The sequence below is a fragment of the Cucurbita pepo genome, chromosome LG13 (assembly GCF_002806865.2).
Source record: "Cucurbita pepo subsp. pepo cultivar mu-cu-16 chromosome LG13, ASM280686v2, whole genome shotgun sequence".
NCBI lineage: Eukaryota > Viridiplantae > Streptophyta > Magnoliopsida > Cucurbitales > Cucurbitaceae > Cucurbita > Cucurbita pepo.
The window spans coordinates 4,320,225-4,332,903 of record NC_036650.1 but is presented as its reverse complement, the minus strand read 5'-3'; the positions used below and the strand labels follow the sequence as shown (position 1 = coordinate 4,332,903).

Below are 12,679 nucleotides of genomic sequence, written 5' to 3'. Positions count from 1 at the left end.
CTAGCGTTCATGGTGATGATGGGAGAGCATATCAATTGTAATGACTAGATCATTGATTCAGGGTGCTTAAACTATATGACTAGCTATCAAAGGAAACTACGAAACAAGAAAGATTATAAAAGAAGTCATGTTGTGCACAACCAACAACTCACAATTGTCAATTGCTCAGGTTGGAAACACGACGATCATGCGTAAAGATGTGAAAGTCTATGAAGATGTTAAGATGCTAGGAAAGTCAACAAGAGAAGGGTGAAGATTGGAGTTCGTTTACATGTTATCAGTAAAATCTACCTATGTAGATAAGACTCGGAAGAATTAGACAACAGATCTATGACACGTAAGCTTTGCAGTATATGGTGACATTCATTGACGACTATTCATGAAATGTGTAAACTTTTTCATGAAAGAAAAGTCCGACACATTCTCAAAACTTCAAGAATTTAAGACGACGATCAAAGGAGAAGTAGGAATTTTGCCTACGCTCAAACAATAACAACAATATATACATTAGATGAGTTTGATCGATATCTATACAAGTCTGGGATACGTCATCAGCTTACATGTGTCAACACACCACAATAAAATGGTATAGCAGAGATACAAAAATCGACATCTTACAGAAATTTGTTGAAGCATGTGACACAGTAAAGATGTCCCAAGAAGATTTTGGGTTGATGCTATATGAACTGGAGCCCACGTGATTGTGCCTAGTCATTTACATAGCAATTTTAAACTAAAGAGCTCGCAGAACTAGGGAATGTAAACAAAGTCGCATACATTGAATAGATAAAGAAAGCTGACAGATATATGAGAGAATCTAAAAATAAAAACAAATATCAAATCGATGTAGAGATACATAGTTCCACAATTCCTAACGAGTGGTATCATATCGATGTCTTAACTTGTGAAGAAGGAAGCAACGTCCACCCACTGATCAGGTCACTACTTACTCACTAATGATAGCAAATACTCATAAATCCACAAATGTATATCAAAATAAGAACAAGAGATGTCTCTCTCATCATTTGTGTGGTAATGGTGTCCACTAAATGATATCAAAATAGTTGTAAGAGTTGAATTATAGTGATAGCTTTTGATTGAAGTGATATCTACAAGATTTGAGCAAATCAAATGAATGCCCCACCAAGGTGTGTTACCAATGAAACTATGGCCAATGGAACCAAAAAGCTTTGTTCCCACAAAAGAAAACCTATCTTTTTAAAATTAAGAAATGATTCAATCATGTAAGAAAACCCCATTACTTAAACTTTCTTAATCATCTTTTATTTCTTTTATTTCAAGTAATCCCCCAAACCATATGGGTGTGACTCAATTAACCCTTTCATCCACTTGTAATATATATATATATATATATATTATTCAAAGATATTTAAGCATGAAAAGAGAAGATAAGAGATATTAAAAAGTTGTTTTTGGTTGGAAAGGAAGTGAGGGACACTTAGGCAAAACCCACATAATATCCAACCCACAGACATTGATAGACACGTTCAAATGATATCATACACAACATTTCAACATCATCAACGAATACCTTCACTACTTATTCTTATTTCTGGTTGTACAATATTGTGTTTAAGTGGATATTCATACAAATTTAAAGCATCAAATCAAATTTATATAACTTAATCGGTTCTTTACGAAGTTAAAAGAGTAAATTTGATCGGAATGAAGAGAAGAAGAGTGATGTGGGAACTCGAGAAAGATCGTGCTAATCTACAAACAATGAAAAAGCGAGTAAATTTTTGTATAGATCTTTTAATTTTGAAAATTTAGCAAGACAATTCGTGTAAATTTAGGTTAATTGTTTTTTCTTTTTGTACTCGTACTGTTATTATGTATCTATAGAACGAAAACCAATAGGTTTACAATTATTCAATCGCTTTTGCACTTCATTTGGTCACATCACTTGTCAAAATTGTACTTTATGCTCATTTTTATTTTCATCTGTTCGATCAATCGTAACGAATAATTTCTCAGTTAGAGGATGATAGTAAGCGGTCGTGTCACTCTTTTTGCCATTTATGTTTTTTTTTCAATTGATGAAGCTAAGGTTGTGAGACCAGAAGCAGAGAAGCACATGTGAACTAAGCTATAATGTCTGTGACAAAGATATAATGTTTGTGACAGACAGCCTATGTGTTCCAACATGGGATTCCATACCTTAATTCAATTTCCTGTCTTTTCTTTTCTTTTCTTTTCTTTTCTTTTCTTTTTTTCTTGCAATTCATTTCCATTTATTCCATGTGGGGAACTACCAATTGTTTCTACGTTTCGTTTGTTTTTCTATCCCATTTTTTGCTATTCTAACACACACATACAATATATTCTAATTGTTGNTTACCCTCCAACCGGAAAGGTCAAAAGAGAGAATATAAGAATATATTGAATCAAGAAATGAAACAAAACTTAAACCCTTTGACTGAGGCCCTACACTTTATGTTTAGTTTTTCATTTTTTGTTTTTGAAAACTAAGCTTATAAAAACCCAAGTTCTGAAAACTAAAAATAGTAGTTTTTAACGACTTATTTTTGTCTTTGGCCAAGAATTCCCTACAAAAAAAAATGNATTTTTTTTTTTTGGGAAAGAATAAATTTTGACCCCTAAGCTTATCAAGTTGTATCAATGGCAGCGTTTATCAAATTTGAAGCAAAAAAAATTAGGTAAGTCTGTCAGTTTGGGAGGAGAGCGAAAAAAAATTTATAAGAGTGTGAAAATCTCTCCTTAGCATACGCGTTTTAAAAACCTAAAGGAAAATCTGAGAGGGAAAGCTCAAAGAGAATAGTATCTGCTAGTAATGTGCTTTGACCATTACATTGTCACTCCAAACATCGTTAAATGACCATTACATTGTCACTCCAAACATCGTTAAAGGACGTTTTCTTTTGTCCAATTTTGGAGTTATTGGACATCACTTCTTGGATTTTTTATTTTATTTTATTTTATTAATGTCAATTTTCTCCTTATTCCGTAATAAAAGAATGAAGGGTATGGGTAGCAATATAGAGAAACCATTGGGATGTTAATTTTTAATTATACCCAAAAAAGTAAGTAGTCATATATTGGAAACAAACAAGACCCTATGAATAAAGAGTAACTTTAAATTTTGGGGGAATTTATGCCACACAACATGTCAAATAGACACATATCCATTAACCTTAAGAACCCATGTTCCGACATAAAAGAAAAAAAACATATTTCAGTAAAAGAAAGTTCAAGGGGGGGATTATGTTAATGCTTCTTCTTTGAATACATTTCTTTATATCGATGTTTTCTTTTTAATCACTTGGGCGACTAGAACAAACCTCTGATTTCAAGCAATGTGTTTAACAGAGTATGTGTGTCACCTAATCGTCTCAAAGTCAAATTTTACTACTATTACTTGAAATCCGTTTGGATAACATCGGGTATGACTTCGACTGTTCCTCAGGCCCGCCCAGTAATTCTACCGTGGATATAACAATTTACCATGGTAAATTTGGAGATATTATTACATGAAAGGATAAAAAAGAAAACTTTGTTAATGCATTTATGTTGCGTTTATATTTAATGTGGAGGTGGGTGAGGTTAGAAATTAGGGATGGTGATAATCAAGATCTAACGCAATTAATTATTCCACATTCTTGGAAGGATACTAAGTGAGATATCCTAACCTAAGTCTTTCATAAGTATCATAATTATCCTTGATGGTTATGTGAGAGTGAGGATGTATAATAATTGTATAAACAAACAAAATATATATGAAAGACTTTTCCTTTTAAAATAAATACAAACAAAAATATTTTAATACCAAAACTTCAACAAAACAAAAAAACAATTGCCAGACCCAATACCGACATGAAAAATTATTACTCAATCACAGCTTTTTATTTTCATCTATCAAATTATATTCTCAATCACCGACTAATCACCAAAATTTAGGCTCACCTTTGATGTTAATCATCGAAAAACGTCATGTCGATAAGAAAAGAAAAACATGAGGCAGCAAAAAATGTAATGTATCCAACACAAACCAATTTAATATATGAATGCATTTGAGTTATTTACACACAAACTTAGTATATTTTGGCTGTCTTTGAAAAGCAGATTGTAATGCCTAATAAATAGCTTACCTCAACTCTTTTGGGAGAAAGAATGGCGAATTTTGTTGAGCCCCTGAAAGCATAATACACCAAAACGGAGACCCAAGTATGACAAGCATGGATGCACCAATTTGACCATTGAATTCTACAAGACAAAATGGTTGGAAGTTTCTGTTTGTTGATGTGTTTGGGGAAAGAGAAAATGAACCTTAACCGATGATGATGATTCTTTCATCCGAGCTTTTTGTCAGATCCCCGAGGCATACCAAACCATCTCTTTTTAAAAGATTTATCTTTTTCATCGGAGGTTCCATCTTCTCCTTGATTATCGACCTTTGAATCGTCGCCAGTAGATTTACTACTAGTTCCATTACTCGTAGCACCAGCTCCTATGTGATTCGATGATTTTGTGACAGTGAATGAAGCGTGTATGCCATCCCGTTGTTTAAGAAGCTCGTCCACCTGAATTCCAAAATCTTCAGAAACTCAGAGAGAGAGAGAGCCATGGCATATCTATACGATCTACATAAACAACATTGTCATTTGATAAAAAGAAACAATAAACTATGCAAAACAGAGTTTACCCTCCAACCGGAAAGGTCAAAAGAGAGAATATAAGAATATATTGAATCAAGAAATGAAACAAAACTTAAACCCTTTGACTGAGGCCCTACACTTTATGTTTAGTTTTTCATTTTTTGTTTTTGAAAACTAAGCTTATAAAAACCCAAGTTCTGAAAACTAAAAATAGTAGTTTTTAACGACTTATTTTTGTCTTTGGCCAAGAATTCCCTACAAAAAAAAATGAACTCAATGTAAAGAAATAGTGAGAAAATAGACACAATTTCTAGAAACCAAATGGTTATCAATCGAATAATCTTAAAAACAACCTAATCAAATCCCAAATGTTATCATCTTTTCTTTAATCTTCAATTTCTATGACTTGTGTCCTTCCAGATTTCCAAAACAGAGGCACTGATGGAATTAAATCACATACGCTCTACTTTCCTTTTAAACCAATAAAAAGAGATGCTGGAAAAAGCACCCAAGTTCCCCCGACAGTACTCTAAATTAAAAAGCAGCACCAAGATTCAAATTCACCACTTACCGATCAGCACAATCCACATTGTTCATCCCAATTATTGAAATGTATTCTAAAGTTCAAAATCCACCTGGGTTTATGTTATCCAAATGATACTCTTCAAGTGACCATCAGTTCGACAGGATAAAGATGAGGAAATAACAACAAAAGTATTTACGGACAGCGTCCAACTAAATTCCCAATTCCCAAATTCCCCGCCATTCCTAACTTTGATGGAAATGGCATTCAAGCATTTCAACCACGCAATCTTACTCACAATTACACATATAGATATCATAATTTCCAATGCATAGAGTTTCAAGCACTCTAATGGAGTTGTTGTCTGGCCCATGTCCATCTTATCATGACAAGTAGATTTAGCCCTTCATGGTTGCATGGTGCCAAGACTAAGTATTTGCTTTGATGAAATTTTCAATGGAAACAGTTTCTTACCGAGTAAACACGGGTGTTTCTTGTCATCCTTCAAGCGAATTTGACAATCCTCACTTGGCTAAAGATGTTGTAAGACTTAGAGAAGAATTGCATACAAGTGGAAGTAACAGATTTTTCAACTTGACCTCTGACGTATGCATTGACAATGCATTGACCTTAAGGCCCAGCGAGGAGGTCCATGTGGAGATTTTGTTCTAGTAACGTTCACCATGGTAGGGTCCCATGCATGAGGAATTTCCTTTGGACAGCAGTTAACTCTCAAAAGAGAATTTAAACTATATTTACTTGTTATCTCCTGAGGTTTATCTGACCTCTAGTTTTAAGATTTTGTTGGCTGTTTTCTTTTTTATGAGAATATTTTGTTGGATTTATGGAAGAACATTGACCTTCTCTATTTGGTCGATTCTTACATCTTGGAAAGCACTGGGTAATAGTCCAACAAAATTGATTTTCCACACGCAATGGAAGTTTGATACCTATGATAGGGTTGTCTTTTTCATTGAAAATGGCATGGTGCTCAAGCACTTAATATGCAATCAAGACATAGACCCTACCCCTTCCAGTTTGGATTCCAAGGGTCAACTCCAAGCTGCGGAATCATTGATGCATCTTGATCAATTAGTTGAATCTATCTAAGCAATTATTTTCTACACTAATAACCCATTCTAACCACCCTGCCGAATCAATGTTGTATGAACAGCTAATTCAAAGGGGTTAATGTAGTCCTATATTTCTGACAACTCATTAAATTAATTGAACAAAGCCTTGTCTGGAGTCCTAGGATGTCTAGTATATTCATCCAGTAATATGATGAACACAGAAAAGACCACAGGCAGCAAAAATGAAAAATAGGAGCAAAGCTTCTCAACCACAATACCATACAGCAAGTTAAATTTAAAAAATGTAATGCAATCCATTACAAGCTCATGTTAATACCAAGCTAACGAAGATGGATTAGAATTAAAACTCATGCATTGCAAGGAGACTCAAGAATGCCTGATATCAAAAAGAAAAGTTTGCCCATAAAATCCGAGTGCAGCTATCTTGTTCTTTTATAAGATAATAGAAATTACTAAAAAAAATCCTTTGATACACGCTGGCAAATTAATTAAAAGTAGTTAACTAAAACACCAATTTAACTAAATTACAAAACTAAATGACAATAAGCTCAATGGGATATTTGACACCCAACGAGGCAGACATTTGGTGCCGCTAATTGGACAGCTAAGTTCATTGGTGAGCCAACTACAAAGAACTTATCCTCCTTGAGAAATTTCATCTTTCACGACGAGGTAGAGATAGTCCCATTAGAAGGAGAGGGATTCACTGACACAAAAGGAATTGTACGAAAAACACCAAAATGACTAGGACCTCAACTACAAAAATCCTTTTTTACTATACAAAACTCCCGAATCGAGGATAAAATAGCTCAAATATCTGTCAGTTGCTATCAAACAAAGACAACAGAACCCAAGAGAAAGAGAAGATATATTTTCCCAATTAAAAAGGACAGATGCCAAGGAATGATTTCTCATAAGGGAAAGGTGTACAAATGAGGAAACAAAAAACATAGGGGCCTATAACCCAACTACCTGGTGTAAGATGATCCACAATTCTTCTNTTTTTTTTTTTTTTTTTTTTTTTTTTTTTTTTTTTATAGAAAATAAATTTCGTTGATGAAATGAAATCCCACAATATCAAAGACTCATCCAATGAGATGCAAGAGAATTCTCCCTTGTGTAAGAAAAAACTTAAGCTATAGTTGTTCAAGAAAAGAGATAAATCTAAAACTTCCTCTAGTGGGCTTTCTTTCTTTTGGAAGATCCTCCAATTCCTCTCGCCCCAAATCATTCAAATGATAGCCCTTACAATGAACGGCCAAAAGGTGGCTTTGTAGATTGAGCAGCCAGAAACTTTAGCCAGTCAAGGGAATCAATCGATGTTGCAACGCTCAAACCAAAGGAGGTAAAAGATGTCTGACCATATCTTCCTAGTGAACGAATAATGAATAAGAACATGAGATGATCCAAAATTCAAACCTATCATTTATCTAAAAATGTAAAATAAAAAATAAAAAAAATCAACATCCTTTCACATCATTTGATGTTGGGCTTCGATCAAAGTTTTGCCAAGGCATATCTAACTTTGTATAAGATGTTGCTCTCATTGATACATTAAGTAGATAACGTTCAGTATACCTACTCTTATAACCCAATTATGAAACACACACACTCAAACACTTAATTGGACATTCGTCAAACAAAATAGACAAATATTAGATATTGGTCGAACGAATTGAATATCATTTTGACATTCATTAGACATATGTTGAACACTTCTTCTCTTTGGATGAACTCCTCAATAAAGGATAAAATTCAAGAGAAAGAGAAGATGTGCTCTCATCTAAGAAGCAAGGACACTTTAGTTTGGCTAATGTATACATGCCCGATATGTGTGAGACACTCTGGTTAAAAAGGTTTATCTCCAACCACATGTGCTCCCAAAAGTAGGTGCCCACCCAATTAGACTGTGAGAAGAGAAAAAAAAAATTCAAATCTAAGAATGTGTCTAAAAATGTAACAAAAAACAATAAGATCCTTTTAAGTCACCTGCTAAGCTACTGTTGAAATTTTTCAAAAGCAGCTCTAACTTCACACATGATGTCGCTCTAGTAAATATCTTTAAGTACATGCCCTTCAATATACCCATCCCAGAACACAGACTCAAAACACTTAATTGGACATGTGTCTAATATATGTTTAGCACATACCGGTCATTGGCCGAACAAAGTGAAGTCCACACGTGTCAAACATTTGCATAAAAAAATGTATTGGACACTTGCGGACATATATCAAACAAATATCGGACATTTGAAGTAAAGAATTTGAACTTCTTAAATTTGCAGTGATAACAGAAACATCCTCACTCTAGCCCTTTTTCTCAATCTTTCGGCCAATCTTTGTCACTTGCAATTTTCTTCAAGGTAGCTAATTGGTAGTGTAATCAAAGAAAATAATTAAATCCATGGGTATAATACTCTTCAAGTCTTTCAGATCTATGACATGTCTTAGAAGAAGCAAGAGATCTGTGGTGCAGCTACCAATTTAACAGGCAGAGAGCCATGATCTCCAAACAATATTTTCTACTGGTTCCCACAATCACATAACAGCGTCCCTTTCATCTCTTTTGAATTTCTTCTTATTTGGATGCTGTTCATTTGATTTCAGAAATCCTAAGCCATTTCCTGGTATTCCTCTTTTCCCTTCCCTTGATTTGAGAGAGGGGGAGAAGGCGCCTAAATTCTAAAACCGTGAACTACAAAAGCCTAAACAAAATAACTGCAAGCTATGTCACATATCAAATAATGAAAGAATTAAAACTCATCTCCTCTGGCCTATGGAAGTAATCCAAAAGTCTATAACCGAAAATCAACCCGTAGAATGATCTAGTTAAGCTATCTGAAATTATAATTAAAATGAAAAGTAAACGATAATGAAGAAAAATAAAATAAAACATTTCCATCATCTTATAAGAATGCTAGTTGAGTGAGAAACCAGAGGGTATACGACTTCAATAAATTGCCACTTCCATGTTAGCAACAGAAGTGTTGATATCCATGGACATATAAGGTAACTTTATTGTTCGGCCTACATATTAAGAAACCAAAACATAAAAAACATGATCTAAATTACAAGAATGAGCCATGAAAACTTACAAACTGCTTTTCCTCATTGTATCTGTTGGTCACTTCTTGGAAGCGCGCTAATGCCTACGGAACATCATAACAAAGCAATTAATACGTAAATCACAAAATTACCAGGTAGTGAGTAGAGTGAGACTGACAGGAGGGAGGGAAGGAGGAGAAGAAGATTTCAACACCTTCCGGTATTCTGTCTCAAATTGGCGTAGCTCATTTCTCTTTCTCAAAATTTGAGCCTCAATATCTTTCAGCTTTTCTGTTGTATCTTCATAATTTTTTGTACATAGTGCCTCAATAGTATATGCAGCAGTCTTAAAAAAGTTGTCTCCTGAATAAACAAGAAAGATGTCAAAAAAGCAGTTAACACGAAACAGAACAAAATTTGAAAGATGAATTAAGAAATCTAAGTTAAGACCATAAACAGCAAAAATATGGGTGCCAGCCTTTAGCTCTGAGACCTCACAAGGCTGAAGACCTTCCAACCTCTTGAAGAAAGAAGCTTCAGGGTCCTTAGCCATTGCCAACTACAACAACACGAGAATCCATTCAACCATCAAGTGTAGGAAACATTAGTAAACTACATAGTTTGAACTTGCAATACCGCATTGACAGTGGAATCCATCCTGTACACTTGAAAATGCAAAAAGTAAAACCCAGCAGATGTTACTTTCCCAGACTTCTCACTATCTTCCTGTATGGAAAAGCAATGGAAAAACCACAGAAGTAAAGTCAATATAATACGAAGTTGAATCTTAGCTTTTTAATACAAACTGACTCGCAACAATTTTACAAGTTAGGATCCAAGTGACTGATATGGTAAGATTTCATCTATCTACTCATGGAGAACCTCCTATAAAACACAGTTCGAAGTAAATGGTGCTTTTTTTATATGCATGGTCCAATAATTGGCTATACACCAACAAAAAATGCTAGAGTGACAATGCTTGATGATAGCACCTAGATTAGACTTTAATTGCCACCCAACAGGAGAAAATACCCACAGCTTAACCTATATCAATTAAAAAATGAGGAAAATTACAGATACACTTTTAAAGGTAATACCTGTAAGGCCAAATTGTAACCGCCGCTGACATCATGTTCAAAAAAGAGCAACTGGAATGAAAAAATATAGCACCCAAATCAGAAACATGAACTAGCTAAACAAAGTAGATGCACAAACAAGTAGAACAAGGCCAAGAATCAAGGGGGAAAAGTGCATATCAGAGGAGACCCATTTAGTTGAAAATTACTGGTAAAACTACACCTTGAATTTACTTTGTGCAGTTGAAGTAACCCTTATAACAATTCCAGCTTGAGCTTGCTCCTCGTTAATTGTCACACCAAAAAAGTGAGCACATTGCTTATCCACCTATAATAAAACACAGATATAACAAGATATCAGAAGAAGTGCTGGAAATGTTGCTGCTTTGGTACCATCTTGATGTAAGCTACATGTGATGCACCTTGCCACTAACTGATGTTCCAATTGGAAGAGGCCTAACTGTGACAGTTCCATTCAGAGCTTCTTCAAGAACATTAGCAGAAATTGTAGTCTTAATAGGAACACCCAGCTTGCTAAAGAAAATAAAAAAATAAAAGTGATCAAGAAAAATCTAGACGACTAAATCAGTAAATTACTCAATAAATGTGTCACCTGAACAAAGCTGCAAACATGGTATTGACAGTTCCAAGATTGGATAAGTCTATTTCCATATCCATGCCACTAGCATCAAGGGCCTGAACACATTGATTACAGAATAAGATGCTGTGTATGGGATGGAAAAATGTCTACAGCTATATAAAGACCCTCAGAAGTAAATAAATCTTGAACTTGGAAGTAATGAAGTACATTTTCCAGTATTGTTAATATAAACCTAATACTACAAAGCATCAGAATAAGTAGATGGTGACAAGGAGACAAGCACCTCAAAACCAGCACTATCATATTGCCTTCTCTTCTCTGGATCTGATAGGATGCTATAAGAATATGCAACCTCCTTAAAAAGTTCTGAAGCTTCAGGGTTACTGCCATTCTTATCTGGGTGATATCTGCCAAATTGTTTTGGGGTAAGAATCACTTTGCAGACAGATGTTTCAAAAGATCAAAACAATCTTATTTCTTTTTGTAATTAATAACTCAAATTGGAATGAAGGCAATAGAAATGTGTAATTAAATCTCATGCTGTAACCACCCACAGCAATTCATAATTTAATGTTAGTGTATCTGGAGCCTAGCTGAACTGGAACACGACTGAATATGAGTCACTATTACAGTTCCAAACATGCTGAATAGACAAAAAGAACTGGAGTTTCCATCTCCCTAGCGATGATTTAGATACTACCACCAAGCAGCATTCGAAGAACACTGTAGATTCTTTAAAATGAATCCAGCTTGGATTAATAATAATCTTCTTACATCTCAAATTGTGCACTAGTATACAGCATATTCCTATTCGTTATTGACGGTGAGAAAGAATTATGATTAAATATCAACTAAAACAGATCAAGGTTCAGTCATACGGAGCGTAGAGCAAGAGAATTACTTGAGAGCAAGCTTCCTATAAGCAGACTTGATTTCCTGATCAGTGGAATCCCTGGATACGCTTAAAACCTCGTACGGGTCCCGTCGAAGCGCTGGAGCCGAAGGTCCTTCCGACTTCGAACCCGTCTTCATTCCCTCTTTTTTCCCGCTCTAACTCTCCCACTCTCGGTGCCTTTGGACGGAGGAAAGCTCAGTATCCTCTCAAATCGCTGTAATAATCAAAAATCGGTGACCGAATTTGAAGAAGAAAACGTCGAAATTCAAGAGACGAAAAACAAATTACAAAAAGCATTAACCTGAAAGCCAATTCTGGATGGAGCTATATTTTCGGGAAATTAACCAGAGCAAGTAATTGACCGTCGGCTAGGATCCAATCAACAAACAAAGGGCCTTCTCACGCAAAATGATTCAAAATAATGGGAAAGCAAATGACACCTAGGGTTTCTCAAGATTTGATGGGAATCTGTATAAATTTCTGCGAAGAATTATTTGTGGAAATGGTCTAAATTCTATTTCTTCCCCTCTTTGTCCTTCATTTGTCTTTGTCTGCAACCGCCTAGTTCTTTATTTCAGATTTAACTAGGAGAACCAATTTAATTTAGAACCGAACCAAACCAAACCGAACCAAATCGGGTACATCCCCTCATAATACATGACCCTTAACGTATCATTTAAGTAATGGAAAGCGGTCAAGACCTCCACCATAAGAGACGAATATGGTAACAAAATAAGTTGTACTTTGAACCCAATACTTACGAAAATGTATAATCAGAGATATTCATTTAATCCACCCTGTCCATTTA

General features: G+C 34.9%; 1 protein-coding gene across 3 annotated transcripts; it reads right to left on the bottom strand.

Annotated features, from left to right (window-relative positions):
* Positions 1-4,012: 4,012 nt before the first annotated feature.
* Positions 4,013-12,411, bottom strand: LOC111808647 (chaperone protein dnaJ 15-like). 3 transcript variants are annotated; one of them, XM_023694762.1, is made up of 12 exons: positions 12,173-12,408; positions 11,878-12,085; positions 11,260-11,383; positions 10,989-11,071; positions 10,798-10,909; positions 10,599-10,703; positions 10,397-10,447; positions 9,936-10,025; positions 9,750-9,858; positions 9,514-9,662; positions 9,350-9,403; positions 4,013-4,562 (listed from the first exon to the last, which is right to left on the bottom strand). In XM_023694762.1, the coding sequence occupies exons 2-12, from the start codon at positions 12,006-12,008 to the stop codon at positions 4,332-4,334; spliced, it is 1,239 nt and encodes a 412-aa protein (XP_023550530.1). In that variant the 5' UTR covers positions 12,009-12,085; positions 12,173-12,408; the 3' UTR covers positions 4,013-4,331. The 3 variants fall into 3 exon arrangements, with proteins under 3 accessions (XP_023550530.1, XP_023550531.1, XP_023550532.1); XM_023694763.1 differs by having other exon boundaries at positions 11,878-12,048; XM_023694764.1 differs by lacking the exon at positions 4,013-4,562 and adding an exon at positions 7,256-8,161 and having other exon boundaries at positions 12,173-12,411.
* Between the last annotated feature and the right edge of the window lie 268 nt (positions 12,412-12,679).

What these genes read in the sequence shown, in the direction of transcription:
- LOC111808647 (XM_023694762.1), bottom strand. Translation starts at nt 12,008, where the DNA reads ATGAAGACGGGTTCGAAGTCGGAAGGACCTTCGGCTCCAGCGCTTCGA. An exon ending in TATAGGAAGCTTGCTCTCAA is followed by an intron (nt 11,384 to 11,877) that starts GTAATTCTCTTG and finishes ACAATTTGGCAG; the next exon opens with ATATCACCCAGATAAGAATG. An exon ending in ATGTTTGCAGCTTTGTTCAG is followed by an intron (nt 10,910 to 10,988) that starts GTGACACATTTA and finishes TATTTTCTTTAG; the next exon opens with CAAGCTGGGTGTTCCTATTA.